This window comes from Trichoderma virens, assembly GCF_000170995.1.
Source record: "Trichoderma virens Gv29-8 chromosome Unknown TRIVIscaffold_1, whole genome shotgun sequence".
In the NCBI taxonomy this organism is placed as follows: Eukaryota; Fungi; Ascomycota; class Sordariomycetes; order Hypocreales; family Hypocreaceae; genus Trichoderma; species Trichoderma virens.
The window spans coordinates 54,297-79,424 of record NW_014013748.1 but is presented as its reverse complement, the minus strand read 5'-3'; the positions used below and the strand labels follow the sequence as shown (position 1 = coordinate 79,424).

General features: G+C 37.2%; 7 protein-coding genes across 7 annotated transcripts; 2 read left to right on the top strand and 5 right to left on the bottom strand.

Annotated features, from left to right (window-relative positions):
• Window positions 1-85: 85 nt before the first annotated feature.
• TRIVIDRAFT_33863 (uncharacterized protein) lies at window positions 86-877 on the bottom strand (the record flags this gene model as incomplete). The annotated part of the gene is made up of 2 exons (XM_014105496.1): window positions 86-202; window positions 242-877. The coding sequence occupies 2 exons, from the start codon at window positions 875-877 to the stop codon at window positions 86-88; spliced, it is 753 nt and encodes a 250-aa protein (XP_013960971.1).
• Window positions 878-3,892: 3,015 nt separating this feature from the next.
• On the bottom strand, window positions 3,893-9,711 carry TRIVIDRAFT_196656 (uncharacterized protein; the record flags this gene model as incomplete). The annotated part of the gene is made up of 23 exons (XM_014105495.1): window positions 3,893-3,898; window positions 4,084-4,096; window positions 4,171-4,189; window positions 4,399-4,405; window positions 4,452-4,459; window positions 4,500-4,507; window positions 4,591-4,603; window positions 4,718-4,723; window positions 4,876-4,890; window positions 5,269-5,277; window positions 5,608-5,610; window positions 5,857-5,868; window positions 6,168-6,180; window positions 6,356-6,366; window positions 6,401-6,413; window positions 7,480-7,483; window positions 7,808-7,868; window positions 7,923-8,073; window positions 8,125-8,406; window positions 8,444-8,457; window positions 8,550-8,912; window positions 8,992-9,012; window positions 9,087-9,711. The coding sequence occupies 23 exons, from the start codon at window positions 9,709-9,711 to the stop codon at window positions 3,893-3,895; spliced, it is 1,677 nt and encodes a 558-aa protein (XP_013960970.1).
• A 950-nt stretch (window positions 9,712-10,661) lies between these two features.
• On the top strand, window positions 10,662-12,260 carry TRIVIDRAFT_33554 (glycoside hydrolase family 28 protein; the record flags this gene model as incomplete). Its single annotated transcript, XM_014105494.1, has 7 exons — window positions 10,662-10,925; window positions 10,976-11,232; window positions 11,289-11,364; window positions 11,421-11,489; window positions 11,545-11,715; window positions 11,775-11,874; window positions 11,938-12,260. 7 exons carry the CDS (start codon window positions 10,662-10,664, stop codon window positions 12,258-12,260), a joined length of 1,260 nt encoding a protein of 419 aa, XP_013960969.1.
• A 169-nt stretch (window positions 12,261-12,429) lies between these two features.
• Window positions 12,430-14,067, bottom strand: TRIVIDRAFT_55166 (uncharacterized protein; the record flags this gene model as incomplete). Its single annotated transcript, XM_014105493.1, has 2 exons — window positions 12,430-13,658; window positions 13,710-14,067. The coding sequence occupies 2 exons, from the start codon at window positions 14,065-14,067 to the stop codon at window positions 12,430-12,432; spliced, it is 1,587 nt and encodes a 528-aa protein (XP_013960968.1).
• A 1,988-nt stretch (window positions 14,068-16,055) lies between these two features.
• On the bottom strand, window positions 16,056-16,727 carry TRIVIDRAFT_34822 (uncharacterized protein; the record flags this gene model as incomplete). The annotated part of the gene is made up of 1 exon (XM_014105492.1): window positions 16,056-16,727. One exon carries the CDS (start codon window positions 16,725-16,727, stop codon window positions 16,056-16,058), a length of 672 nt encoding a protein of 223 aa, XP_013960967.1.
• A 1,504-nt stretch (window positions 16,728-18,231) lies between these two features.
• On the top strand, window positions 18,232-19,736 carry TRIVIDRAFT_34910 (uncharacterized protein; the record flags this gene model as incomplete). Its single annotated transcript, XM_014105491.1, has 5 exons — window positions 18,232-18,338; window positions 18,394-18,684; window positions 18,737-18,964; window positions 19,014-19,050; window positions 19,107-19,736. 5 exons carry the CDS (start codon window positions 18,232-18,234, stop codon window positions 19,734-19,736), a joined length of 1,293 nt encoding a protein of 430 aa, XP_013960966.1.
• A 3,284-nt stretch (window positions 19,737-23,020) lies between these two features.
• Window positions 23,021-23,965, bottom strand: TRIVIDRAFT_34863 (uncharacterized protein; the record flags this gene model as incomplete). Its single annotated transcript, XM_014105490.1, has 1 exon — window positions 23,021-23,965. One exon carries the CDS (start codon window positions 23,963-23,965, stop codon window positions 23,021-23,023), a length of 945 nt encoding a protein of 314 aa, XP_013960965.1.
• Window positions 23,966-25,128: the final 1,163 nt, after the last annotated feature.

The following is a 25,128-nucleotide window of genomic DNA, read 5'->3' as shown; positions in this document are numbered from 1 at the left end:
CAGGCATCATCTCATTGCGCCAAGTGAACCCTAGCAAGCCGAAACCCCTGTTCGATGTTACTGCCGTACTGTTGAACTGAGACATCTAGGCCTTGCCTCTCAGGCGGATGTGATAAATTTCGGACGGATAGCACCACGAAATTGGAGCCCAGGTGAAACTGTATGTTGCAACGAGAAGGTATGTAAATGCAATGACAGCAGCCTTGGCTGATTTTGCATCATCATTCATGGTCCAAGTCACCGCAGTTGAGCCGTCAAAACCACCGGGGACGTAATGACCATACTGCGCCATAACGCCGGCGGTAGAATACAGCCAAATCATCATAAAAAATGCCCCTCCGATGAGTGCAGGACGCCGGCCAATGCGATCAAGAAAAAAAATAGCCGGGAGGGTGAAGACAACGTTGATGATGTACTGAACACTGGACGCAATGAGTTTGACATTCCCTGTAAGACCAGCCATCTGGAATATGTAGACAATGTAGTATAGCAAAGCATTATTTCCACTTAGCTGTGTCCAGATATGGACAAAGATTCCGTTCGAAATGCGATGGATATTGTCTGGATGGATCAACTCGGCCCACTTCACTTCGCCTTGTGATTCCGCCACGGCCATCGATTCTCGAATTTCGGCGTATTGGGCTTGTACAATTGTAGCTTGATGATTGCCCTGTCCGTGGACGCTGGCCAACACGTCAAGAGCCTCCTCCCATCTGTCTTGAGATGCAAGCCAACGAGGCGATTCGGGTATGAAAAATAAAGCAACAAACAGTACAATGGCAGGAAACATCTGTACAGCCCAAGGCACACGGAATACTGCCTCTGTCTTGGTCCCAAATCTAAGAAAGCGCCGTTGACTTTGCCACTGAATTCCCATGAAAATTGAGTTCTGTAGATACCAATGCCAGATGTGTTTCCAAGCCCAGATATGTTGTACCATGGAACAAGCTCATCCAAAGTAAGGCTGTGATATTGATATATAGACGTATAATTGTTAAATCTGTCTGGATTTGGAAGCCAATCTTGGATAGTGACATTCCATGGACCAAGCTTCAATGGAGTGGATCCCTCATCAAGGCTGTCCAACGTAAAATCTCGGCCATCGCTTAGGGTTATTTGTTTGTTTCCTTTTGATGAGGAGCGAGCGATAATCGAGTGGCTACTAGCAGAATAGTTGAGGTATTGGACATTTGTTTGGTAACATGAATATCTGGAACATGAACGTCGGAGAAAAATCCATGTGGAGCAAAGGCCAAGATTGTGGATTGATTTGATCGAAGCTCAATCCAGACATTGAATCTATCTCCAGATGTTGTATAATTGACGGTTGGGGTGATGACACCCATCCAAGCGTCTAATGTGTACGGAATCCCGCTGCCTCTAATCGAAGCTTCTGTAGCATGATCCTCGTAAATGTCCGAATTATATGCCCAGTAGTAATCAACGTGGTTATTCTCATCAATTCTATGGACATATAAGATGGGAGCTGGAGAGAGGTTCTGTACTGCAGGTTGAACATGTAATGCTATCAAAGCATCCACAACTTCGCTCTCAAGCTGAAGGGGTTTGACCGAAGGGTATTTATTCAGCTTCTGCATCTCTTGTTTGACATGCTAGTCGCATGAGTCGCAGTAGTAAGGAGTTGTCTCAGGAACGCCACCCACGAAAAGTATCGGAAATCCGTGGCTAGCATACTCTAGAAACCGATTGACAGCTTCAGAAGTGATGTTGGTTGAATTGTCTACAATGAAGGCAGAGAAACCCGGTCCATTCTCTGCCAGCAGCCTGTTTATAATGATTGCATTGTCCTTTTTATAATCGTTAGGATCATATCAATACCAACACAGTCGAGGAATCATACCAGTTTGAGCAGCGAAGGGCTCACAGAAACGTAGGAGTACCCAGCATTCTGGATTGTTTATTTATTTTATTATTAACGTCCACTAAGTAAACTAATTATATAAGTCCTTATCTGGGTACTAGGACGGTAGGAGCTGCGGTTATTTAAACCCTGCGTTTACTATATTTTAGTTTAATAAAAAAATAAAAGGAAAATGTTAGTTTATATTTACAGAAGGGGGGTTATATAAGCTTACTTTCTCCATTAGTTTCTAGAACTCTTTATAGCTTTTATAACTTAGGAGATATATAAAGTATATAACTTTAAATAAAAGGTTTTTTTCTAAAATATTAAAAAAAAAAAGTATAATTATTTAGTATTTTATAAAATATCCTTAAATCTTAAATTTACTATATTTATAAATAAGTTTTATATTATAGTTAAACTTTTTATAATATTTTATAAAATTATTATATTTAGATCTTTTAGTTAAAAATTTATAAAAAATAAAATATAAAAGGTAAAACTTAAGTAATATTATAAAAGTATTAAGCTATTAATATTTATAATATAATAGGGAATTATTATTTTAATAAGCTTTTAATATTAATTTTTATTTTTTTTTTATTTACTTTTTAATATAAATAATTATAATACAGCTGCTTATATATTTTAAAAGTTTTAAACCTTTTTTAATTAATTTATTTATTTTTTTATTTTTTAATATATCCCTATATTTAAGAACTTATATTACTTTAATAATAATATATAACTATAATTCTTTAATTATTTTTTTAAATTTATATATATATTTTATAATAATATTAATATAATCTTTAAAATTCTATTTATTACTATAGAATTATTTAAAAAAAAAAGTATTTTTTTAATATTTAAGTTTAATATAATTTATATTTTAATAAGTTTAATAACTTTAAAAACCTTAACTGCTTTTATATTATAAACTTTAATATTTACTAAGTGGTTATATAATAAAATAAATTTATAATTATAATATATAATAATGTTTTATTTTATATTTTTTATTTTATTTTATAACCTATTTAAGTATATTAAAAGTATAATTTAAAAAAAGATATTAAATAATTTACAGTATTTTTTTACTGCTTTAACTTTAAGTAAGCTGTAAAAGTTTAATTTTATTAAAACTGCTTTATTATTTTTAATAAAAAAAAAAGGTTTAATTATTTTATTAATTAAAAAGGCTATATATTATAGTTTAATTATAAAAAGTTTAAGTAAAAGCTTTTTATTAATATATTAGTTAATAGGGTAATTTTTATTTAGGTTAATAAACTTAATTAATATTTAAAGTTTTATTTAAGTAAATATTATAGGTATAAAGGGGATTTTTAATTTTTTATATATAACTGCTATATTAATTATTTTTTAAGCCAGAAATATTACTTTAACTACTATTTTAAAGGCTTTATTTATTTTCTTTATTAAATTTATAATATTAATGATTATTTATTTAAAAAAGTAAAATAAGCTTTATTTTTTATTTTTAAGCTATTAGGCTTTTATATTATATAAGGTTATTAAAGTAATATAAGCTTTAGTTATTAATATAACTGTATTTAGGGAAAAGCCTTTTTATATTTTATTAAATAACTTAAGGAAATTTACTATTTTAAGGGCCTTTTTAGTTATTATTTTTATATATTTTTTAAAGGAGAGTTTAAAGTTAAAATATACCCTTAACTACTTAATTAAGTTCTATAGTATAATAATTCTCCCCTTAAAATCTATATTTTTTTTATATATTTATTTCCTAATATAATAAAAGTAAATAAACTTTATTTTATTTAAATTAAAAAATACTATATTAAACTATTTTTAATTTAAAGTATTTTAAAGCTTTTATTAAAGTTTTTTAATTATTTTTTTAACATTAGCTTTAATTATAAAGATTACTATATTATTAATATATTTAAAGTATATACTAAGGTTATTAATTTTTAAAATAAAAAAAAAAATAAAATATAAAAATAATTAATAAAATAAATAAACCTTAAAAGGCTTTATATTTTAATTCTATTTTTAAAAAAGTTATATTATATTTATTATAGATTAATACCTTATATTTATTTATAAAAGACTTAACCTACTTTATAAAAAATATAGGCTAGCTTTACTCCTTAAGTTTTAAAATAAAGCAGTTTTATATAATAATATTAAAGGCTTTAAAGATATTTAAAGTTAATAAAATAATAACTAACCCTTAGGTAAAGGCTATTTTAATATTATAAATAAAATAAACTATTAAATCTATTATTAATCTTTTAAAAAAAGCTTTAAAATATTACTTTAAAAGTATTTTATATTCTATAACTAAAAGTAAAACTTTTTTAATTAGTAGTTTTTTAAATTCTTTTTTAATATAAAAAAAAAAAAAAATAGGCTTATACCTTTTATAAATTATATAGGTTTTTTTAGGTTTATTTAATTTAAGGATAATAATAATTTTTATACTTTTAAAAAAGAGTAGGTAATAGTTAATTGTTAAATAGTTTTTAAAAAGGTTAGTAATATACTTTTTAACTGTTAATTAAGTTAATTAAAGTAAAATAATTAAAATATTATTAACCTTAGGGGCTATATTATTTAATTTAATAATAGCCTTTTTAACTTTTACTTTTATAACTATAATATTTTATATTATATTCTTATTAATAAAAAGCTCTTATATCTATAAATTTAATATATTTTCCTTTATAGTTTTTTACTTTAAGAATTTATCTTTAAAGTATATTATTTTTTTAATAAAGTTTAAAATATTAATATTTTTATTAATTAAAAAAGGAGGTTAAAAGCAGTTTATAATTTTATACTATTTTATAACTATTTAAATACTCTTAACTATAGTAATATTAGTAATAATTTTATTTTAATATACCTATTTATATTAATAAATAATTATTTTTAGGTTTTTCTTAGCTTTTTTATACTTTACTAATTTAAGCTTAGTATAATTAAAAGCTTAATAAACTGCCTTATATTTATTTATCTACTATAAGGTATTATAGCTGTTTTAATATTTAGTTTTACTAGCTGCTTTTATTATATATTTAAAAAAGTTTTATAATACTTTAATATATTTATTTAAGTTATTTTTAAAAAGAGAGATTAAGTTAATAATAAAAAAGGTTTATATAAAGGAGTATATAAGTTAATTAAACTCTTTTTAATATTCTATTAATATATACTTTTTATTTACTCTTAAAGTAATATATAGTAATTTAAGGAAAATAATAATTATAATAAAGTAATTTAACCCTATATTAAGTAAATATTTAACTTTAAAGGAGGTTAAATAGTTAAAGAAAATTAAGTTAATACAGCGTTTTAAGTATTTTATTAATAAGTTTATAAAAGAAAGGTAAAGATTATACTCCTCCGCTTACTTAGCAATTCTATTATTAATAGTATTTAAATCTTTACCTAATTACTATAATTAATAAATTATATTAAAGTCTTCTATAATAATAGACTTAAAGGGAGGCTGTTTTTATTTAATAAAAGTCTTTATAGTAGTATTATTTACTATACAGTAGTAAATATTAATAATAGTATATTTATATATTTTAATTTAATAAATATATTTATTCTTTAGGTTAAGGGGGGAAAGTTATTTATTAAAGAGGTTAAGTAAAATTCTAATATAAATAAAGATTAAAAGTCTAATACCCTTTTAATTATTAAATAGGTTATATATTTAGTATTTAAAGTAGTTTTTTATCTACCTTCTATTAATATTATTATTTTACTAAATATAAGGCTTTTAAATAAATATAATATTAAAGCTGCCTTTTTATATTAGTAAAAGGGTAATATCTTAAGTAAAACTGCTTTTTTTTATATTAGCTTAAAAGATTTTAAAGCTAATGTTTTTTTAATAACTTTAACGAAGGTTATTTATTATTTATTAACGCTTTATTATTTATTTTATTTTCCTTAGGTAGGTATAAAGTTATTTTTTATAATATTATTACCTTTAGGGTTTACTATATATACTTTAAATTAAATTAAAAAACTTTTTTATAAAAATTCTATATTTATATTTATATTTATAACTACCTAACTTATAAATCGTCTATAGGGTGCTAAAAGATCTAAAGGCAGTAGGCCGTAGATATACTTAATTAATATTTTCTTAGGTTTTTTATTTTTTTCTTTATCTTTAGTAGGCTTAAAAAGGTTAATTTTTAGGAATTTCTATTAGTTTAATTCTTTAATAGCTTTAAGCTATTTTTTAAAGGGGTATACTTTAAATTTATTTTTTATTATAGGGTATATATAATACTTAAGTATATTAACTTTATATATTTTTTTATAGTTTATATATTATATAAGGGAAAAGTAGTTAAATATAGTGTTTTTATAGTTAACAGTTAGTTTTTTATATTTTATATATTTTTTAACTTTAATATAACTTTTAGGGTTATAAAAGTTAAAGTAATAAAGGTATTATATAATTCTAAGCTATTATACTTTTAGTTTAGCTAAAGTTAAATAATTAAAAAGCTTAAAACTTACCTTTATATTTTTCCTAAAGGTTATAAAATAATAGTAAATATTTAAAGTTTTATTAAAAAAAGCCTTTTAATAGAAGGTTAATAAACTTTTAGTGCCTGCTTTAATATATACTTTTTTAAAGATTAATATATTAATAAAGTAAGTTTTAGATTTATTAATATATATTTTTAAAATACTATATAAAAAAAAACTTTTTTATATATAAGCTTTTTTAATTTTTAAGTTATTTTTTTTTATTTTTAAAGTAAATATAAAGATTTTATTTTTAATATTTTAGTTTTTTAGTTATAAAGTAAAGTTTAAGTGGATTTTCTAAAAGTAAATAAAGTTATTATTATTAAATTTTATTTTTTTTATTAATTTTTATTTAGCCCTAATAGTTATTATTTTCCTTTATTTATAATTTAAAAAAACTTAAATAAAGATATAATTATTAGGTTTTTATATAGTTATTTTTAGTTTTTATTTTTCTTTATTTTTATTAATAAAGGTTAGCTTTTTATTATTAAAGGTAAATGTTTTTTTATTATTTTATTTTTTTTAAAGGTTTTTATTATAAATAACCTTATATAATATAACTTTTATTTATATAACTTTTTTAACTCCTTTTAACCTTTAAAATAAAGTAATTTTAATTATTACTATTTTAGTAAATCCTTTAATTTTACTTAATTTAACTTTTAAATTATAGAATATATTAATTAATATTTTTTTAAATAGTTAAATAGTAAGTCCTTTACTACTTAAAATATTAGGGTTTTTAAAACTCCTTAAGTTATATTTTAAAAAAAAAAAAAGGTTTTAAAAATAGTTATTAATATAATATAAACTTATTTAATTATTACTAAATAATATTCTATAGTAAAGGTTATTAAATATTTATTTATAATTATAGTAGTTAAAATAAAAATAGTTTATTTAACTTTATATATTATATTAATTTTTATTAATTATTTTATAATTTTACTTTATATAAAAGATTTATATCTTTAATTAATTATAGTAGTTTTTTTAATACTGTTAAAAAGGGAGAAATTAAATTTCTTTAGTAATTTTTATATAAATTAAAAAAGATTTACTTTACTTTTATTTAATTAAAGTATTAATATATTATTTATTATAAATTTACTATTAAAATATTATTTTTTTTTAAAGGTAAAAGTAAAAATAGTTATTTTACTTTTTCCTAGGATAAAGGGGGTAGCCTCCTTTTATTATTTATTAAAAGCTACCTACCCAGTAGTAATAAAAGAGTTTTTTATTTAGGCTCCTTAAGGGTTAGTAAAAACTGTTATTATCCTAAGATCTTTAGTAAGGGTAGGGGAAGTAAATATAAAAAATATTTTATTTAATAGTTAGTTAAATGAGGTAAGGTTTTAGTAAAGGGGTATCTAAAAGGTGGGGTACCTGTAGGTGTAGGAGGGAAGCTTGCCAGCATTCTGGAGCGATTGATCCCAGAATATGTTTTCTTACATATTGTAGTGTTTTATGTCAACAGAGAGATATTTGTGACGATACATACCAATGTCCACTCTCGGTACACCAGTTTGGAGAATGAGTTGGGTCCTAGCAATCCAGTCTCCCATCTCCTTGACATACGACCAACTTGGCTGTCGTGGCCCCCACATCTCTGAGTACAACCACTCAAATGTTGTAAGTCCAGGCCACTCAACCTGTGGCCGAAGCCCAGAGTACGGAAATCCATGTGAAACGATTCAGTTGACTCCACCTGCATAGTTGATCTTGCAATCATTGAGGATGACTGGCCAGGTGATGGCATACGACTCGTAACGATGGGCCCCCAATTCACTAGAGAAGATTTGCTTTCTGCCCATCATGGCACCGCCACCCATGGCCCGGAAGGCATCAATAACTCCATCAAAGTAGTTGGACTCTGTTTCAGGGGCGTCAATGTACGCAGCTGCTGAGTTCATGTCCCAAGGTGGTGCCGCGTTTGGTGCAGTGGCATATGGCTGTAGACTTCCTTGGAGACCCCATTTGCTTGTCTATTTAGAGAGGCCACCAAGGTGATACTGCTCATACATTTCTTGGAGACACTGGTAGTAGTCATTTCGTAGTTTCTAGCTTATATCTGTTCCATTCTCATAGTTATTAAAGGCATAGTAGAAGTAACCGTTTGCCAGTGTACTTGGGGGAAGACCATTAGTACCGAAAAGGGCCGGTATGGCTGTTGTAATGTCATATCCGCGCGTTTTCCGAAAATATGATCTCAATTCATCCGTCCAGAATAATGTAGCGCGGAACTCGGCTGAATCTTCCCACGCATACAAGCCAAGCTGTCTCAGAAGGTCTCCATTCTCGCCATTCATGACGTATTGATCTGTGAAACTAGTCCAGAGATCGGTCCCTTCTTGGCTGAAATGATCGACAACATAAGCAAACCAAGAAGCAGGATTCTTTGGATCAGTGTCATTATTGAACGCTCCTTGAGCAGCTAGATAACCGGTACGACGCTGATAGAATACAAATAGGACATATTCATTTCCGTCGGCTGGCGTAGTGTAGTTTAATTTCCCATCGTTGATTAAGTGCGTGATATCATCAACGGTATCAAAGTCGAGTTGAATTACTCTTGTATCTTTGGACGGAACCTTTATAGAAAAAAGTAGCAATTAGCAGGTAATTATGAATATCAATGGTATAATAGGGGAAATTTGGCACATACTCTTGCTTTTGCGCGCAACAACAGCAGCGATAAATTTATTGGTATAGTTCGTGAAAGGCGCATCAAAATCTGGCTTGTTGGCATATCCTGCATTTGTGCGGCCAGGTGGTGGGATATCTCCGCCAAAAACCTGGCCTGAATGTAGGCTGATAGTGCCATATGCCAGCTCAGTGTTCATCCCAGGAGAATCAGGATCTAAAATTGGAATGGAAGCGCCCTGTGTTGGCCCTAACGCGAAGTCCACAAGGAGATTCAAGTCTTTAGAAGCACGCAACATAGTGTTAAACTTCTGTCGCCATCTGTTGCCCCCATAACCATAAATTGTTGGATCTACCACAGCCAATTCAATTCCATAATTTTCTAAGCTGATTACTTCAACTCCACCCCATCCTGCTTGTTTGATCTCCCGCAAATCTGCGTACAAGACACTATCCTCCACATCTGCATCTGGAACCCAGTATCGAAAAGCCGGTCGAGCCAACCCATTGGGATTAGAAAAATCCGTAGGAACGTCGTATGTGATCCACGGCGCTGGTCGACTACCGAATCCTGGACTCTTGTCGACAGCCGCAGCAGAACTGCTAAATACAGCGATGCCGAATAATAATGACGATGACACTCTCATCGTAGCCTTATCTCTCCTACAACAAGTAAGAGATCAAGAAAACAGTGGTTTGGCACATAGGTATGGAAAGGAATCGGCAGGGGTTGGCTTGTATGTAAGTCAATTGGTGGTAATAGTTTGAACAACTACAATTCGATTCAAAGCAGCATCACCACATAGGATGGCAGAATGGGTTGGACTAATCTATCGGCGAACTTCATCGCATCATCACGACCCTGCATCATCTCTTTGTTAATAGTTCTATTATCAGCGCCTCGCTGCCGGGTCAAAGTACGGGTTAAAGCATACCGAGGGCAGAAACGTGAGATCATCTCCACACCTAACAAGGTTAAGCGGAGGCCATTTTGTCTTGCCGCTTTATCGTGGCCATGAGATCCGCTGCTAGAGGTCACGGCGATGATGAAATTGAGTGAAAAAAAGCTTGGACAAGGGAGCCCTAGGCATATCATTATGACTTTGTACACCGGTGAGAATGCATAGGGGCTCAAGAGAAATTTCCGATTTGCTGGTGTTCAAAAGTTACACACATTGTCGCTTAACTCGACCCAGTCTTCTCCGTTCTCCAACGGATGTCAACCTGATAGCGCCATTTGCCTGGCTTGCAGAATTATTAATGACCTTCCTTTTAGCCAAAGGAAAACATGTCTTTCACAATTTTGTGAGGGAAATAGACCTCACCGACGGGCCGATGAGAAGCTCCACCGCCATCTTAGCCGTTGCGTGCGTCCAGAAACGCCATGATTACGCTAAATGTTCAAGTACTGCAAAATGAAGCAATCTCCGATGATCGGTGAGCAACTGGTAGGAACCGGATCAATGCTTGATTCTAAGGAGAGAATAATCAGTCGAATACAGTTTTCTTTTCACATTAAATAGCACGGACAACAGGCAAATCTTCATCGACATCAGCAAGATCACAATAGTTGCCGGCTACATTTGTGATGGCCATCATGAAGCTTTTTCGCCCGGTGTTATGGGCATTGGTAACCGCACTGGTGGCCGATACATACAGTCTGTCACCGCCACAACAAACTTGTGTGATACCTGCCTTGAAAGATGACCGCGATGATGCTCCTGCAATCCGCCAAGCGTTTAGCAAATGTGGAAATAATGGAAAGGTTGCGTTTAAAAAAAACACCAAGTACAGTATTCAAACCGTCCTTCAACTTCATAACTTGAAGAATGTCCAAGTTGACATGTTCGGCACACTCGAAGTATAGAAACCTATAATTTCTTGGTCTGCCAGTATTATTGACGAATATAGTATTCAACGGATGTGCGGTATTGGATTTTACATGGATCGTATTATTACTTCCAAAACATCTCCATCGCAATGGAGTTCTCGGGTGAAGACATCACAATTGATGGGTATGGATCCGGTACAATTGACGGCCAAGGCCAGGTGTGGCATGATCTGGCTCTAGGTGTGGGTGGATTATATGGTCGTCCAATTCCATTCTGTTTACGGAATGTCAAAAACGCTGTGGCGAAGAATTTTGAAATCCTCCAATCTGGTAAATGGTAAGTCCTCTAGCTGCATATTTCTGCTGAATTCTTTTTTATTGGTGTTACTATAGGAATTTTCTGATGGTAGAATTTCAAAACATTCTCGTGGACAATATTACTCTATCATCTACTTCTGACGATTTTCAGGTATAATGTCGTGTTATGAAGTTGTTCTGCAGAACTAATCTAACGATAAAATGCAGGCGAATCCCGGTAATCTTGGCAACACAGATGGATTTGATACCATCAACAGCAATAACATTACTATCCAGGTAAGAATTTGGTATCCCTGCCAATGTACAAGATCAAGACTAAAGATTTCTATAGAACATCTGGGCAGATGTTGGAGACGATTGTGTCAGCTTTAAACCTGGCTCGACAAATATTCACGTCAAAAATTTGACGTGCTACAATAGCGCAGGCATCGCAATCGGCAGTCTTGGACAGTATGAGGGAGTGCGCGACGTGGTTGAGAATATCACAGCAGAAGATGTTTCCGTAATGTCTATCATTGTCATAAGTGTATAATGTAAAAAAGCTAACGTCATATTTCGTAGCTGTATGGAAGTCGTAATGGCGCTTACATCAAAACTTATGCGGGCAAAAGATTTTATTGGCCACCACAGGGTGGAGGCAATGGGTACGTTCGTAATGTCGGTATGTTTTCCTGCATATTACTCTATTCGGGGATATTGTTCTGTTATTCTGATAATTCACCAGTTTTCAAGAACTTTCACATCGAAAATATCACCGCTTCGCCAGTTCTAATCCAGCAGTGCACTCACTGGGCAGGATATAATGTGCCAGCATGTGCTGATACACCCCCTACGGGCTTCTTTTCCAATATTTCATGGTATAATTTCACTGGATATATGAATGAGAAGGTGGGAACAAAGGCGGTCAGTTGGACTTGTTCCCCACTTGCAACATGTGAAGGCTTTTCGTTCAAAGATATCAACATCAAGTCGGCAACTGGAGCAAATGGTACCTATTCTTGTACTAATGTAGACGGCTATGACGTAACTTGCGAGAAAACCAAATAGGTGTAGATGTATGCAATTAAAATAATACACCAAGTTTACCATGCCTACTTATGCTTATTTCGCTGCTCCTTAGGCCTTGGGAAGGACGTAACCATCTTCCAATTCCTCCCTTCTAATGTAACGTTAGAGCATTACTCGGTAATATGAACAAGGATAGATGCAGATTGACTTACAAAAATACTCCAAACTCAGCCACATACGCCAACCAATACTTGATCAGCTCATCCAAAATTTCTGGTTCTTCCTCCGCTAGGTCGTGAATTTCGCCTATATCTTTGTCCATGTTGTACAATTGCCATTTCTCTGGGCCTTTCGGTTTTGGAATGAATACGGCCTTCCATTTTCCCTTGCGGATAGCTTGATGAAAGAAGAGTTCCCAACCAGTTACGTGATCTTCGTCATGAATTCGGGGAGATTCTCTCAGCAAATGTGGAATCCAAGATTTGCCTTTTACCGGAACAACGTGACGCCCCCGGAAGTTTGGTCCAGGTAACGGAATCCCCGCAAGGTCCAATATGGTTGGCAAAATATCCATAACAGTGGCGAACGAATCGGTGATGTACCCATTGGGCTTTTGGGGAAATCGTGGGTAATGGATAATGGCCGGACAGCGGATGCCACCCTCTGTGACATACCCTTTGTGCATCCTACTAGGTGCTGTTGAAGCTTGCGCCCATTGAGGGCCATACCAAATAAATGAATCACGGTTACCAAGATTCTCATAGTCGTTGTTGTAGTGTTTGTTAATCGACTTTTTAATCACATCTCCCGTCATGGGAATTGCCTCAACAATTGCTCCTTCGGCGCCATTGTCGGACATGAAAATGACAAAAGTGTCGTCCCACTCACCAATTTCCTTGATTTTGTTGATAACTTTGCCGATATTCTCATCCATTCTGTCGACCATGCCTGCGAATACTTCCATTGTTTTCGCTGACCACGCTTTCTCTTCCACTGACATTTCATCCCAGTCTTTTGTTGAGGAGGTGACCGGATGTGCCTCTACATTCTTGGGTAAGAGGCCAAGTTCAATTTGCCGTTTCAGTCTTCTCTCTCGCAGGGCATCTGGGCCATCGTCATATTTTCCCTTGTACTTTTTGATGTTTGACTCTGGTGCTTGCAGGGGCCAATGCGGGGCCGTAAATGGCAGAAATGCGAAAAATGGCTTCTCCTTGACTGCAGCGTTGGTTTCTCTTTCACTCAAAAAGTCTATGAGCCTCTTTGAGAAGTGGTCTGAGGAATAAAAGTCTTTGGGAAAGTCTTTCGTTTCAACTCTTTGATCATTTTCATAATACAGACTGGCCCAGTGCGCAAAAACAGGTGTGCCGTCGGGATATTTCGGTTCATATGCATAATGACTTGAACCTCCCGGTAATAGTGCAAATGAGCGATCAAAACCTCGAGCAGGTGGTGTGCGCTCCTTTGTGAGACCCAAATGTCACTTGCCACTCATGCAAGTATAATATCCCGCGTCCTGGAGAATCTCTGGTAGAGCAGCCACGCGGAAATTCAGGTAGCCCTCATATCCAGGTCGTTCAGACCATGGAACTGGCGGGTCTCGCCCACGACCCCAATACTCCATCTGGCCGAGACCAACAATGTGATTGCCGGTACCGGACAGCAGCATAGATCGGGTAGGTGAACACATGGAAGCCGTATGAAAGTTGGTCATGCGCACTCCCGAGGGTGAATAAGCCAGAGCATCGAGATGTGGTGTCTGAATCTCGCCGCCGAAGGCTCCAACATCAGAGAAACCAAGGTCATCGGCGACGATGAGAAGGAAGTTGGGTCGCTTGCTTGCAGCCATGGTCACTTGTTGCAATTATTGCTGTGGCCAATGCAATATTTCACCATCAATTGTTGATGGTATATATCATTTAACAAACGCAATGGTAAACTAGGTAACGCTGGACCACGTCCCAATGCGAGCGAATGAACTGGCTATTTATATCGGCGCTTGCGCAATGATGTGATTGCGCGGACTGGATGTGATATAAGTTGTGCTTAAAGCAGCAAGAAAAAGCAATGATACGCTAATGTAAAAGTGGGAATACCGGTTATAATGGCCACTTTTCCACTGAGAATTACTCCGTATAGCTCATTCCTCCTATCTGATATCTGTAGAAAACTACCTAGTATCAAGTCTTTCTCTACAGTGGGGAGAAGGTTACAAGTATAAGTAGCATGCTACCTCTTTCTCTTTCAAGTGACTCAATATGATCCAGTGACCTTTCCAGGTCACGAGGAATCCCCGGTGCTGATCAAAAATATATATTGTCATACTCCCGGAAGATACAATCCTTGGAAAAATTAAACCCAAAAACATTTGGTAATTGCACGCGATTCCTTCTAGCTGAGCAAACCACAGTGACTTGCTCGTTTTGATTCGTGAGGAAATCGATTATAGCGGAAGCCAGATGAAAGTATGACTTCTCACATGTCCTCAATAGGTCGCCCGACGAATATGCGTCACAATCCACCGAACAATGTTATTCTATTTACAAAGATACTATTGAGATGTCTTTCTAGCTAAAACTTCTAGCGAACGTATCAGAGATCTCACTCTTCTAAAGTGGTATATAAATGAGATCACAGGAATCAATTTCTTCCTCGATTCTATCGTCTCGCGATAAACGGCTACCAAAAGCAGTAAATTAATCATTCTGAAGTTCTCACAATTGACGGAGAACAGATGCAGTGTCTATAGATCTGAAGGTTGGTGCATCATTTGATCTGACAACTTGGTTTCCATCATCTAGCCCATAACGAGTTCTTTATGGAGTTTGTTACAAGCTCATACAAAAAGCCAGTTGTCAAGCCAAATTAAGAAATGCAAGGTATTTAAAGGAGACTTCCTATTGACACAGTCTTTTGTTCCTATTTAAACAGTCATAGTCCATGCCATACGCTACGTTTGCCCCTAAATCATAATGGCTATACCTATACGTAAAAATATAGTGTAATACACTGGGAAGAGATATATATCTTTATATAAAATTTTATATTACAATATTATGAGGTATTAATTAGGGCTAATCCCGTTGAAAAATATATTGACTGCCCATTTAATTTAACATTTACATATTCTTATAGGCTGGCTACTTCATCTAGCTCGTCTGCCGTAAATTGGGTGGCCAGAATGTCTTCAATAACTTCCTCGGCCTCGTATTGGGACTCTAATGCAGTAGCAGCCTCGCCATCGTAACATAATTACGCACCGTAATTAGCAGTGGGTGAAGAGACACAATGATGTAGGCGAAATAATTTCTGTATAGGCACAGACTATAACTCCTTGGATAGGGGGAAAACCTGTGCAAATAGGAAGACTCATTGAAAGACCATAATCTTTGTGAAAGCATTCATCAGAACTTCACATGTTTTAAAATGAATTTGTGGTACGGGATAACACAAATCTGAATATTACGACGATATTGAGAATGTCGCACCTCCGGATTTACTCTCATAAAAGGCCGGATGCTGTCTCCCAATTTGAAGTCTATAGACCACAATGAATTAACATGTATAAATCTCAATAATCTGATCCGTGTAACCAGTCCCACAAAGCCGCGCAGAAATATACATATCTTCACACTACTCGGGGATATACTTTATCACTTTGGATGAGATTGTTTCTTCTTTCAAGCATACGAGAAGATTCTTCTATCTTATACATCTTCAAATTGCCATAAGTAAGTATTCAATGGACAGCCATATACGCTTCTCAGATACTTGATAACGTGAAGTATTTATGGTATGCCCTGTCCTAGTCTAATATTTTAAATGGGCTCCAATAAGTTACTCAAAGTATAGGTTCAAGCCTTCCAACTGTGCCGCTTCTTTAAACGATGCCTTCTGCTCCATCCTCTTGACTAAATTGCCAAAGTTTACGAAACTCTCTTGCAAGTTTGGAATTCCAATTCTCACTGACCAATACCAAAACATCGGGAGAATGAAATCAACCGCGGTCTCACTGGCACCAACGGGGTGATTGCTTCCATCCAGACTCTGTTCAATTCTTTGCAACCCTTTTATAACGGCTACTTTTCCCTTCAAACGAACAGAGTCGTACTGAGATATATCATCTGTGAATCGCTCTGGCCGAAAGTACATAGAAACACCTTGAGCATGCAGAGTGCCAGAGAGCCACGCCATCCACTCAGTCACCTTAGCGCACTGAAGTTTGTCGTTACCAAGAAGGTTAATTTCACCGGTAGATAATGACGCAATGTAGGTGATGATTGCCGGAAGCTCTGTGATTATTACCCCCTCCGCTTGCAATGCCGGAACATATCCTTGGGGGTGGATGTTGCGATAGCTGAGGTTATTGAGACTGCCGTCAATAGCTTCCCATCCACTGGACCCTGATTTCATAACCACTGAGGTAAATGGAATCATTAATTCCTTTAAGATAACATGAGGGATGAAAGAACTGACCCCATTGGCGCGATATAGAGTGAGAGAAGACATTCTTGTAAAGATAAAGAGTCAGTAAGAACAGGCTGAATAAACTATGCTTTCTTATGCGTTTTGGGGTATGCGGATTTATACAACTATAGAAGCTGTGCTTGTGTTCATCAACCTTTTGGCCAAACAAACACCAGGTATTTCTAAGACTTGAGAATGATATATATACCAATAGGTGGATCTCCGGAGGCGGTATTTAAAGCGGGGGAAAGAAGAATGATTCCATCACAGCTATGTGCTTCATTCCCAAAGACACATTGGCTCGAGAAATATGAGATGGTGTCTGTAGAGAGTTACGTCATTCGACGTTACTCTCTTCTTGAAATGAGCATGTTTAATTGTGGATAAAAATGCTCAATACTCCGTATAGTTTGAAGACTTGCAGTCTGGAGGGCGCAGTACGACAGGTGAACCTTATCGGGCCCATGCAATCCTTCGGATCATATGTTAATATGTGTCAGGTGAGCAATCTCACTTATATTGAATAAGATTTCGCCTTCAGACAACCACATGTACGGTAACCATCAACGAGGCAGTGCCTAGATTGTATTTTTGTGTTGTTGCCAAACTCAGCAAGCTCAGCCAGGTTTACGAACTAGGGTGTATGCTATCTATGATTTCCGCGGATACCATTGGCCAGTTTCATGGCACACTAAAATCTTACACGGTTTGTCTCCACAACCGACTGGCAGTAGCAATCAAGATCCAGACAAGAGCCTTTCTCTTCCACACAAATGAACACTATCTCAGTCTTCAGCTTGATACATCTAAATATAAAAAATCAATAATTTTCTAATACTTATTCGGTCAATTCCTTCAATGCATTACATATAATGCTGGAGAAGTGCCTAAATTGAGCGTATAGTATTGTAAGGTCTGAACCTAATATATTCCTAAAAAGGATGCATAATGCCATTATGATACAAGGATACTTGAAGATTGCTCTTAACTCCAACCCCAACTAATTTGCAAAGTTGTATAAATGCGTTTCATGCATAAAAATGAACGAAAGTTGATATTGAGCAGGTATATGCATCTTGGAGATTTCGGGCTACATTTATTGAGGTAGAGTAGCATGCCTACTACACTACTACCCTACTATAATAATAATCTCTAGCGGGCGCATTCGGTAGGTACCTGCCTACGGGACAAGAAAACTAAGGAGAATAAATGTTATCCAGGAGAGTGAAAATTCGCCTTTCGTGTAAACTTCGGATGGGCACAACGCAAGTTCTGGAGACTCTATTTGATGTAGATGGTAGGCAGGTATTACTAATTCGGGCAAACTATTTGAGCAATACTCACAAATTTCACGTCCATCCTCGTTATCATCCTTGTGATAATCTCTTGCCAAATAACAGCTGCAAATCATTCACTTCTTCTTGTTCCCTCCCTAAACTCAATTTATACTTGCGATGCCAGTTCTGCAGGTGTCATTACTCGAGTCCTTATGCCGAGGCTTCTGACTCACAACTCAAAGAAGTACTGAGCGCATCCAACAAACACCATGGAATCCATAAAGACTGTTATTCGACGAAGCCATGTAAAGTCAAAAAACGGGTGCCAGGCATGTAAACGAAGGCGTGTTAAATGCGACGAGTTTCGACCAATATGGTTGGTTCCCTCTTCTGAATGTGTGCACATCAGATGTATTAACGCAACTCCACAGTCGCAAGTGTCTATTTACGGGATCAGAGTGTCAATACTATAGACCACACGCAGCGCAGGCCACTGATGCATTCGACCTATTGTGGTGGCCCACAAACATCGAGCAGTCTTGTATGCAGTGGAAGGAAACTGGAAACCCTCCGTTTCCCTCGTTAAAGATCGCTACGTCTTTGGGTTGGCACTCCATGCCTCTGGCGGACTTGCGCTATCTCTACCAAACGGCTTTAGCGGTTAGTGTGCTTGATCTTAGCGGCACTAGTGATATGTGTCTCTTGTTGGGCGAGTTTCGAACGTTGGTGCCATCTTTTGGGATTGCTGAGACTTATACTGATCAAGTTAAATAGGATGTTCCAGCTTGCAACTACATTCGACTTTGTAGCTCATATGCTAGCAGCAGCTTCTGCTGAACGCCTCGCAATACGAGCCAAATCACATGAGGCGTCTGTTGATGCCTATCGTTACCACACCCTTGCACTTAGGGGACTTAGACAAGCAATGCAAGCTTTTTCAAGAAGTAATGCGGATGCAATTCTAGTTACGGCACTAGGATGTTCATACCAGATGCCTGACTGGTGTGTAGCACCCATGCGCCCCTAATTTCCATCTCTAATTGGATGATAGTCGTTCATTAATGGCGATTGTGGACTGCATTTCTCAGGTATTATTCAGCTACCCCTTGCCTATTTATTCTTCAGAAGTCTTACGTTCCAGTAGGCTGCATGCCAAATGCGTACTTTCTCCAAAGACTCCGCTTTCTATCGCCTGTTTCAATACGATTTCCGCTACAACACTGAACAAACAGCTGTTGCACTATGTTACAAGCCAAATGGAGTGGGGGAGAAACACCCCCACTATGACTTAGCCAAAGATCTCTTGAATGAAGGCATCGATGCAATGAATAGGTTGACGACATGTTTCCGGAATAATCAAAGCATCGCAGCAGTAACCCGGCAGCTCCGAGATGTCCTGACAGTTGCTCATGAGCGGCATCAAATGAACATCCCGGCTAAAGAACAATATCGTTTAATATACCCATTTACGGCGTGGTTCACGAAAAACTCAGCAGCATCATTTATAGATCTCAGCAAGAGAGACCCGCTCTTATTTCTCTTTCTAGCACATATGTATGCGGTTGTTATCACCTTAGCCGTGGCGTTGCCTAAGATTGACTATCCTTTTTTGGCCTCAATGCGCCTGAAAGGTATCCTTGAGATTAACAAAAAGATGGAAAAAGAGTCATGGTTCATATGTACTGCTTGCCATGCATTCCACAGCTTCGACAAAATGATGCGTTTCCCGCTCCGAACAGTGGAGCTGTACTCGCTGAACCAGGCTGGCGGTTAAATGAATGGTGCATCTGTCTTGACTGGGTCATGAAGATAGCCTCTTGCCAAAGTGGGACCACCAATGACCAACTCAGCTTGAGCATACATTGGGAAAAGGCGATGGTGGCCACGCATGAAGTGATGGCAACAATACGAGTGGCGAGTCTGGAAATTTGATAGACATATTACCCTACCGAGATACAAAATCGCCGCGCGGGTTCAGGGCCACGTTAAGCAAGTGCTCGAGAGGATATAATTGATCAAGACCACACTAGGCAGAAAACACCCGCATAAAAGAACAAAAAACAAACGTCAAAGAGCTTATGCCCTATACAACCATCCGTAAAGCACTTGGACCTATAAATAGTTAGTGTACCTGCTACGTATACGTATGCTGGCAACGACGGTAGGTAGGAAATTGGTAAATACATACACCAAAGCTCAACAAGGGGTTGACTCCCGGGAAGAGGAAGCTGACGAGGCCACCCAGCCTCATCTTGCGCTCGGTGACAGGGGCTGAGAAGCCCACGGCAGACGTATCCTCGGTGTGCGGGAGGACCAGGGCAGCTGCATTGGCAGCATTGGCGCCGGCAGCGTCTTGGGTGAGACGCCCGCGCACAGAGGAATAAACTTACATCAAAAGGCGCTCAGTGGAAAGTTCCTTAGTGATGACAACATTGGAGGCAACGGGGCAGCAGATGGACACGGAGGACGTACGGCATAGGGTGCCGCGAGCCGGAGCTGAAAATAAAAAAAAGGCGACTTTATTCAACACCCCACGTTTGCTATTCAGCATCCCAATTTTAAATTTAAAGCAGTTTCGGGAGTAGTAGTAGCTCATTTTAAAAGATTATATAGGTAGTAGCGATAGTAGCAGATAGTAGCAGATACCCCAGGAACCCTATAATATCTATAAAAGTAATGGTGATAAAAGATCTTCATTATACGTTGTCACACTATTCGGAACTCCTCTTAGTTGCTGGGGTGCTGAATAGCCCCCAAAGCGCGCCGATAACCGCGGCCACAAACATGACGGTGACCCTGATCCACTGACAGCGAGTAGTCTTTTTTTCCCCGCAAACGTCAGCTTCTGTGGTTCGGTACTGTACTCAGTATCGGCGACAGTATTTTACTTACGGCGGTGCGGCGGCGAGGGACACGGGAGTTGGAGTTGGAAGGCAAAATAGGAAAAGAAAAAGATCAGGTAAGAACCAGACGTTCATTGGACACAACTTCAGGCACGAGTCGGAAACGGGCTTTAGTCGCAAATCTAGGAAGGATGACAGCGATCCGGGAGACTGGGTCGGCGATGCGCAGGTGGGGAGTGTCAAACTTATGCATAATGGAATTGTCTTCGAGAAAAAAAAAAAAAAAAAAAAAAAAGCTTTCGTTGACGTTGAGAGGGAGATACTTGAATATAGAATCTAATTGCCATCAATTAGCGATACTGAACAATTAATGAAGAAAAGAGTACACACAACTTGTGACGATAGTGATGGAGAGGGAGAAAAACACTTGATGAAAATTCTGCGCAGACTGCTTTACATTTTGCATCACGACAGAATTTCTACACCGGACGATGTTCTTGATACAGATCGTCGCACGGCGTCTCAATATCCTAGAAGTACAGATTGCATGTACTCAAATTCTGCCTGTACGCCTGGCCGGGTGATACTTGGGCACAGTGATTGGCAAAAACATGTACCCAATACCTGCAGATTCTAGCTGCGTCAGGTAGAAACCACCTTCACGTGTTTTTCTTCTAGAATTGATGAAAATGAAGATATAATGTAGGCAATTTAGCGCTAGCCATATGACTGATAACTCGAGTATCGGCCCTATGAATCTGAGCTCCATACAATATACCTAGGTACCTTATGTTTCTCCCTCATGTTTACTTTAAATATGTAAACTTACAACTTCATCTACCGCCATAGCTGAATTTGAAGCGCCTTCATTGGCGTACCGTAAATTTTATTCAAGCCATTTGCTCACAAATTTCCTGTTCTGTACTGATTACTCCGTATGAACTGACTACCTAAGTAAATAATAGATGACCCTATCGTCTACTTCATACATGTGGACACTCCTTGAACCAACAATCGCCTGCACATTGCTTCTGTGGGGGATGGCGTCCGGTCTCGGAACAATAAAACCCCTGGTCAAAAATTACAACAGTCGTCCTTTGGGGGGCGAGCCTTGAACAATTTTCAGTAGCTACAATGTCTCAGAACCATCGTGTGAGCGACCATCAGTCTGCACTAGGCCAGTATGCCTCGAATGGAGCTTGCAGTGCTTTTAGCAAACTGGCTCACCCCGATGAAGATTGGACCAAGCTTTCAGACCTTGCAGTTCGTCGGAGAGTGCAGAATCGAATCGCTCAAAGAAATTATCGTGCATCAGCATGCAGTGGCTACGGTAAAACATTGATGCAATGCGCTGATATATAAAGCTCACAGGTAACAAAATGAAACGTAAAAAGGAGAGCCTCGATGGTAGTAACATCTCGTGTTCTGGAGAAAGTACTCAGAACAGTTTCTCTGGCGATAGTACACGCAATATTGACCTGCCACTGATACGCGAGATCGATGGAAAAGCCACTTCTAATCACATTACTATGCAACCGCACACAGTCGCCTGTCAAGCGTGCACTGCTCCATCATTGAATGGGACAGCCTTAGTTCCACGTCTTACTCCAGTGGCAAAAACTGCTTATTCTATTTGCAAGATCAATCATGCGCCAAATATCCAACAGGGCTGATGAAAAGGCTACAAATTTAGGGTGATTAATTTTTGGCCGATAGCAGTGACGGATAGCGTTGATTGGGGAAAAATTTATGACTTGCGCCTAATTTCTTACACGAAAACTGGGGAACTATTTTGAACTATCGGATGGTGCGATGGATATACTCCCCTTCTCAATTAAGGCTTACCGAAGCTGGATGATATGCCAATGTATACATGAGACTTTTCATTGCGTGATAAGTCATACTTTTTGATATACAGCTGCATATTGCAACTCGAATCAACATAAAATCCTCAGAAAACTACCTCAGAAAAGGAATAGTGTGTAATTATATGGTTTAGAGCGCAGGGGAGAAAATCGTAGTGTTGTTCCTTTTCTAAAGAAACACATATACACTCATATACTTTCCGATTCATTGGCTTACAAATACCATATTACCAAATGAAAGCCTTTCATATATGTAGCAAAATATTTAATTGATCACGAGTCTAGTATTGTCTTGCGGCACTTGGTAGGTAAGTATGCTTCAATGTGCAGCGAACAGCTTTCTCTTCTAGTTACTCCTGGAACAAATTGCCATTCAAGTATTTTAGACCCGTATCGACCGCGACGGTAACAACTGTTTTACCTGGGCCCAATTCCTTTGCAAGTTCCAGGGCCGCGACGACGTTTATCCCTGTGGATGTGCCGACAAGCAATCCTTCCTTTCTGGCAAGGAGGCGGCACATGGCACGCGCTTTGTCTTCTTCGATACCGCGAGCTTCGTCATACAAGGCATCATCGAGATGGGGCGGACGGCTGACAACTGCAATGCCTTCGACGCTATGTGCTCCGGTTTGGCCCTTGGTGATGTGTGGCGCTGATGCTGGCTCCAAAATGACAATTTTCGTAGAGGGCATTTTTGACCTGAAGACCCGTGCAGTGCCCATCGCCATCCCAGCTGTGCCGATGGCGCCGCAGAATGCATCAATGCCGTCAGGAAATTGCTTGACTAGTTCATGGCCAATGCCTTCATATCCAATAAGAGCGTCCCGGTTATTAAACTGGTTCGTGTAGTAGTATCCCTTTCTTTCGCCAATTTCCTTTGCACGCTGTATCATAGATGGCATAAGATCGGCTGTAACTTTGCCAGTAGGGCTGTGTATGATATCAAGCTTTGCCCCAAGTGTAGTAATTGTACGCAGCTTCTCAATTGAAAATACATCCGAGCACACCACTTCAAAATTATAGCCTTTTAAAGCGCAGATGAATGCAAGTGAAGATCCAGTGCTTCCGCCAGTAGCTTCCACAACTGTCATACCTGGGTTTAAATCTCCACGTTGTTCTGCTTGGTCAATCATGGACCATGCCATCCGATCTTTGTAGCACCCAGTTGGGTTATAAAATTCGAGTTTGATATAGACATCTGCAGATCCAGCAGGAACGACGTGGTTCAATTTAATAACTGGTGTGTTGCCAATTGCATTGAGAATGCTCACGGCTGCAGGTGGTGTGGAAGCCATCGTGTCTTCGGTAAGAAGATATTTGTTCTTCAAAGTTGATGTACGGGAATAATTTTGTCAGACGAGGAATGAAAGAAGAATACGTGAAAATATATATATTGACCGAATATCCCATTAATACATATACGACTCGTTCTCTCGCAGCGTTAATTTTTTTTATACGACTTAGATGCGGAGCCTTGGGGGACTGTTCAGACACTGTTAACTTCGTGGCTCTAAAACACATGTAGCTAGAGATAGCGCGACACTGTGACTGTGGATGCTACAGATCAATTCTATGCTGCGCTGGACGTCGCCTAGATCCCAAATTCTGTGCCACACGTAGTACCTATTGCTCATCTCACGTAGGGCGTGAACTTGCAGTGCAAAGACTGAATCAGTATAGGCTACAAACTAGAACAGGTTAAAATCTCACACAGCAAGAACCCGCATTCATGTCATGATCTCCCGTCACTCTGCAAGACAGCCAGACACAAAATTGCAAATGCCGAAGCGTGATGAGGCATCGGTCCACTTGGGCTTTCAATGGCATCTTGATCAGATAAATAAACACTTGGTTGAGAATTAGGAAGGCCAATGCCAGCTCCACACCAGCCGTGGGTCAAGGACTAAAATCTTACACGTTTTTCTGGGGAACCAGCCCCAGCCGACGGTAGCCCCTCTGGAAGTGACCACTTTCTTCTGCTAATCGGTGCAAAAACTGGGTAAAAGCTGAACCGACTGCTACTCGGAGGCTAAATTAGTGGCCTTTTCTAGATCTCCAATGCCTCTTTATTCCACTGTAAATGCTTGCCGCTACCTTCGAATGAATTGTGTATAATTACTGTAACGGACAACTGCAAGGCACACGATCGTAGATTAGATTGTTTCTTCTTTTAATAATCCATTATCTTGATATACTTAATATTTTCGACATAAAACGCAAAGGGAAAGCACAATAGCTAAATTTACATGGGTTTGCACAGTTCTCACGGGGGAAATAGTCAAAGCAAAAATGACTATCATGATAAAAAGTCAGTACCGCTAGTAAACTTTGTATACTTTGTCTGAACAGATTCATAAGGAAAGTCAGGAACCGCCTGGCTCAGCAGGGGTTTCGACGACGACGTGCGGAAAGCCTCAAAGCACTCCAAGATCGTTTAAACTCTAGCTATAAGCCCCAG